General features: G+C 35.3%; 1 protein-coding gene across 1 annotated transcript; it reads left to right on the top strand.

Annotated features, from left to right (window-relative positions):
- Positions 1 to 1,210: 1,210 nt before the first annotated feature.
- LOC135154364 (uncharacterized) lies at positions 1,211 to 5,722 on the top strand. The gene is made up of 3 exons (XM_064100506.1): positions 1,211 to 1,214; positions 2,125 to 2,328; positions 5,259 to 5,722. The coding sequence occupies exons 1-3, from the start codon at positions 1,211 to 1,213 to the stop codon at positions 5,702 to 5,704; spliced, it is 654 nt and encodes a 217-aa protein (XP_063956576.1). The 3' UTR covers positions 5,705 to 5,722.
- Positions 5,723 to 6,154: the final 432 nt, after the last annotated feature.

Below are 6,154 nucleotides of genomic sequence, written 5' to 3' on the forward strand. Positions count from 1 at the left end.
GAGAAGTGATAAATCGGCATGAATTAATCGAAATAACAGCAGAGTTAACAGCGGAAGGTAAGCTATTCTATTTGTTTTATTTTGAAGGTGAAACAACCCATATTGGAAAAGAGATACAAAATTAAGAGGTAGGATGGGGGGGGGGATGTGTCCGGACACAAAAATTAAGACCTTTTTTAATCTCAGGAATAAGCAAAAATATAGGTTGAATAGCTCTTACCACCATCAATATTTGTTCTTTGTAATATTTTCTTACATTATGTGCTAAAAAATCTGAAATAATCCTTATAAACTTTTCAAAATTGAGATTAAAACTCTTGCATCCGGACACCCAACCAATCCGGGTAGAATATTAACCAACAGCAGCAGGTGATTATTAAGCCGATCATAATTTCAACAAACTCGGACAAATTTTTATCTTCTGGCAATGACTGGTGTCCGGTCTATTAATTGATCTAATGATTAGATTAATCAATTTATTTGTTTAGTTTTTTATTCATTTCTTTTTGTTTAACTTAGACATGGTATATAGGCCTAATTATCATATTTTTTTTAATATTAATTTTCATATTTCATTTAGACCTAAGAAGGTTAGGCCTATTTCTATTTTTCTTTGATGCTTTTGTTATTCTATTCTATTTCATTTGATTAATTTATTTATTTATTTAAATTCAATGTTTCTTCCTTATTATTTTCGTCATCATTATTTATCATATTGATCAATTGGACATAGACTGCTAAGGCCGCTTTTCAAGAAACTTTGAAGGAAATTTTCATCATCATCATCATTATTATCATTGTTATTTTTATTATTATCATTATTATCATTATTATTTTTTTTTTTTGGGGGGGGGGATCCCCAAGCCCCCTTCTCCGTGCCAGTGTACGTCACATCCTCACTCAGTCCCCCTACTGTCTCTATACTCCCTCATCCCATAAGCTTGCCAATTCGTTTGTCTTTCATTATCTTCTAGAATCTAATGAATATACACTTAAAAATAGTTTAAACAACGCTATTTACTATGTGAATCGCACAGTAGTTGTTTAAACACTTTAATTAAGTGTTTAAAATCTTAAACAACAAATTCTGATTCAAATATTTATGATGGTGGGCCCCAAGTCTGCGCACCTAACAATTTGAGTTAAGATTTCACATGAATTTCTTCTTATTTCACAAAATCTTTCAGTACATAAGGTTCCTTATATTATCATGAGTAAGTGTACCAAATTTCTCATTGAAAAATGAAAGAAAATATAAGATTTTCTTGAAAAAACCTCGGGCAGTCATTTTCAGATTGAAAAAAAAAATGGTACCCCATGTCTGCGCACTCATTCACTTTGCACACGATTCGGGGATTTTGATGAGAAAGGCTGCATTTTGAGGCCGTCACATGAAATGCCAACATTTCATTATTTTTCCACCATTTTGAGTCAGATTTTTTTATGAATACCTGTTTATGTATTGCATGTGTAAAATCTGTGTTCGTTGCGTATTTTTTTTTACTAGAATCGCGCAAATACGCATTTATGTAGACTTTTCAAAAAGGGTGGGCAAAAAAGGATTAATATGTTGCACAACATTTTAAGTGTGTACTCGTTTTATTTGCATGTTGAAAATGATATAGAAATGAAATTAACCACTTCAAATTAAATTCTTAATACTATAGTCTACCCCTTCCACCTCATTAAGTCATTTAAAAAGAAATATCAGATTCTTGTTTTCAATGCATTGATCCATTGATGTTTCCGAGTGTTACATTCTGGGGAGCGTTGCATGAAAGGAATTGTTGAAACGTTTAATCCGACAAGCCCTGTTTTTATCTGACAGTTACAATAGTAACAGTGGTTTTCAGCCAATCAAAATAAAGGAAACCTGTAAGATTTGACAACTTGTGGGACCGTTAATGCTCCCCAGTAGGTCAGGGAATCGTTTCATGAAAGTTGTCAGCACTGACAAGTTGTCTTTCTCCGACAGTTACCATAGTAACAGTCAGAGCCAGTGCCTTTCAGCCAATAAAAACCAAGGAATTGTCAGTGCTGACAACTTTCATTAAACACCCACCAGATCCGTAGGCGTATGATATCAACAAAATTCAAATACCCCCCCTGTATTTCACGATGCAGAATGCAATGAGCTGATTGACGCATTGAAGGCCCACTCTTTTGACTGGACCAAGCATATTATAGTCCAATCCCAAGACCAGTCCCTGGACCATGACGCTCCATCATGTCTTCAGAGACTGGAAAATTGGACCAAGGGAGACACTGGATCTTGGTCCTATCTTTTTCTTGGTCTTCAAGAGATAGAACGACCCGAGTTGGCCCAAAGTAAGTCTTTTTCAACATCACAAGCTACATGCGTTCTGCCACCAGACAGTGTTGCAATGACGCCATCTACGTCCATTTATAGATACCTTATCTGAGGGTAAATCACTAACTATTAATGGGCTCATGTGTTGATAATGAAAAAAAATGCATAGCTTTGTCATTAAGAGATCATCAAAATATCCTTCATTTTCTTAGAATATGATAATATGTTTTCCTGCTCTTTCTTTCGGTAATAGGTCCGAAACCAGGCTCTGAAACTTCACTGAAGCAATATTATATATCATTGGGAAACTAATACATGTATAATGAACAAATGATATATATATACTACTTAAGGGTCAAGTCCACCCCAGAAATTTTTTATTTGAATAAATAGAGACAAATCAAACTAGCAAAACGAAAAAATTTCATCAAAATCGGATGTAAAATAAGAAAGTTATGACACTTTAAAGTTTTGCTTTTTTTCACAAAACAGTATATGCACAACTCAAATGAGAAAGTTGATGATGTCCCTCACTCACTATTTCTTTTGTTTTTCATTGTTTGAATTATACAATATTTCATTTTTTATAGATTTGACAATAAGGACCAACTTGACTGAATCATATGGTATTAAACAATGCTCTTTTCACATGTTCAGGGATGAATTAATCGTTGTTTCACTTGACAATGAGGAGAAAAATAGAATATTCCCTATTTCATGTAATAAAATACAAAAGAAATAGTGAGTGGATGACGTCATCAGTCTCCTCATTTGCATACCCAACAGGATGTGCATATAACTGTTTTGTGAAATTGAGCAAAACTTTAAAATGTCATAACTTTTTTATTTTACATCCGATTTTGATGAAATTTTCAGTGTTATGCTTGTTTGATTTTTCTCTTTTTATTCAAATCAATTTTTTGTTGGGGTGGACTTGTCCTTTAACTGGACTTATCTGAAGCAGTAATAGTCCCAATTTATATCCGTGCGAAAAAAAATTCTTGGAATGTGCATCATTGATTTTATGTGAATTTATTTATATGACTTATTATTAATGGAATGTATATAAAAATATATATACTTAAAACAAATAGATTCCAATCGTTTAGACGACAAGATATTTATTTGCCGCTTTTACAAGAAACAATTGATTTTGAAATAAAACTTATAACTTCCAATCTGGTAAAGTAGCTATTTTTCAGACCTAGAAAAACAACAACACTATTACAAAATTACTCTTACTACTATACTACTACTACTACTACTACTATACTACTACTATTACTACTACTACTACTACTACTACTACTACTACTACTACTCTACTACTACGACTACTACGACTACTACTGCTACTATTCAATTAAATTCAATTCAATTCATTTATTTTCTCTTTCAATCTTTTTACATTTACAATGATAGTTCAATATACATATTTACAAAATATAACATTTAAATTATTTTTTTATAATACAATAATACCATGAAATCGAAAGGGAAGGAGACCAACTAAAAAGCAGAGCTTGTAGGATGAAGGCCCCCTTTTATAAGTAAATTTTATGAATAAAAGATAAGATAAAATAAAGAAATAAACAATATATATATATATATATAAAATGAATAAAAAAATAAACAAATAAAAATAAAAATAAATACAAATAAATAATAATAACAAGTGGAATGCCTCTGGCCGTCTCACCTGCATCACGCGATTCAATATAGCAGCAGTGCTGATTTTGAAAACTACTATAACTCGCACAAGATGTTCAGTGATACTTGGTTACTCGTATTTCCACGTTTTATGAATTAGACCAATACACTTATAGAGATATGATGGCAATTCAACAAATACCCCCAACGTGGCCAAAGTTTTTTGACCTTACATGACCTTTGACCTTGATCATGTGACCTGAAACTCGCACAGGATGTTCAGTGATACTTGATTACTCTCATGTCCAAGTTTTATGAACTAGACCAACACACTTTCAAATTTATGGCTGTAATTCAACAAATACCCCAGTTTGGCCAAAGTTCATTGACCCTAAATGACCTTTGACCTTGATCATGTGACCTGAAACTTGCACAGGATGTTCAGTAATACTTGATTACTATTATGTCCAAGTTTCATGAATCAGATCCATAAACTTTCAAAGTTATGATGGTAATTCAACAGATACCCCCAATTCGGCCAAAGTTCATTGACCCTAAATGACCTTTGACCTTAGTCATGTGTCGTGAAACTCATGCAGGATGTTCAGTGATACTTGATTAACCTTAGGTATAAGTTTCATGAACTAGGTCCATATATTTTCTAATTTATGATGACATTTCAAAAACTTAACCTTAGGTTAAGATTTTGATGTTGATTCCCCCAACATGGTCTAAGTTCATTGACCCTAAATGACCTTTGACCTTGGTCATGTGACATGAAACTCAGGCAGGATGTTCAGTAATACTTGATTAACCTTATGGCCAAGTTTCATGAACTAGGTCCATATACTTTCTAAGTTATGCTGTCATTTCAAAAACTTAACCTCAGGTTAAGATTTGGTGTTGACGCCGCCGCCGCCGTCGCCGTCGCCGCCGCCGTCGGAAAAGCGGCGCCTATAGTCTCACTCTGCTATGCAGGTGAGACAAAAATAAATGATTCAGTATACACTGTTACTACTACTACGACTATTACACTGTTACACTATTACACTATTACACTATTACACTATTACACTATTACACTGTTACTACTACTACTACTACTATTACTACTACTACGACTACTACGACTACTACTACTACAACTATACGACTACTACCTCTATACTACCATGACTTTTAGTGTTACTACATCTACCGCTTACTTGCTACGTACGTTAGAGCATTTATCATTTTTTAAATCAACAAATTGATATATTATTTTGTTGTTTATATTTTTCATAAATCTATATGACAGAGTTTGCGCAAGAAGTGTCCAGTGACGTCATCACGAGATTAAGATCGATACCCACTTCCGGTGAAGAGAAGAGGAGTCGAAAGAAGCGAAGGGCTGGGAACAAGGACCAGCTTCAGACCAGGCCCAAGCCCGGGACCCAGGACGGGCTCCAGGGGGAGAACACTCAGATGACGAGTAGGGGAAATTCGGAGAGGAGAAGTAATGCTGGAAGAACGCATGTCAAGAGGAAAAGATTAGGAAAGCAAGATACGGGATTAGACACGCAAGAGAATGAAGGAGCCACGCCATTAGAATTAGTCAATGCGGGAGAGAGGGGAGGAGTCACAAGAAGACAGAGAAAGGGGAGGCAGAAGGGCGGAGCTAAGAGGAGGAGGATGACGGGGAAGATGAGAGGGAGGAGCAATCGGAGAAGGAAAAGACAACGGGGTCGTAGACCCAGTCCATAGAGTCATGGATCGAGCTCACGAGGGGGGAGGGGTATAGGAGTAAGTGGGAGGAGCTTGGGGAGGCAGGGAAGTGGACTGGAATCTTCGCTGGATGAGAAGAGCAAAAGAGGCCAAATAAACGACATTGATTGATAGGTTGAAGAAACCATGGCAATTAAGGCCTTGTACCAAGGGCGGCGGAATGTATTTTCGTTTCGGGGGGGGGGGGGCAAAGCCAAAACAGGGCACTTATATGCCAAAAAGAGCATTTTGGTGCAAACGGATATTTTCACCATTAGATTATCACCTGTGTGAAGAAGTTGTGTGTGTTTTGTATTAATGAAGTTGAGCAAAGTCTTTTTTAAACTGATTTCTGATTGATAAGAGTCATATTTTTCGCGAGTAGCGTAGCGAGGGAGCGGTTTGGAATAATTTTCAAATCTGAAGTTGTAAAATTCGCTTTTTTGTCAA

The sequence above is a fragment of the Lytechinus pictus genome, chromosome 6 (genome assembly GCF_037042905.1).
Source record: "Lytechinus pictus isolate F3 Inbred chromosome 6, Lp3.0, whole genome shotgun sequence".
In the NCBI taxonomy this organism is placed as follows: Eukaryota; Metazoa; Echinodermata; class Echinoidea; order Temnopleuroida; family Toxopneustidae; genus Lytechinus; species Lytechinus pictus.

What these genes read in the sequence shown, in the direction of transcription:
- LOC135154364 (XM_064100506.1), top strand. An exon ending in ACGACCCGAGTTGGCCCAAA is followed by an intron (nt 2,329 to 5,258) that starts GTAAGTCTTTTT and finishes TCTATATGACAG; the next exon opens with AGTTTGCGCAAGAAGTGTCC.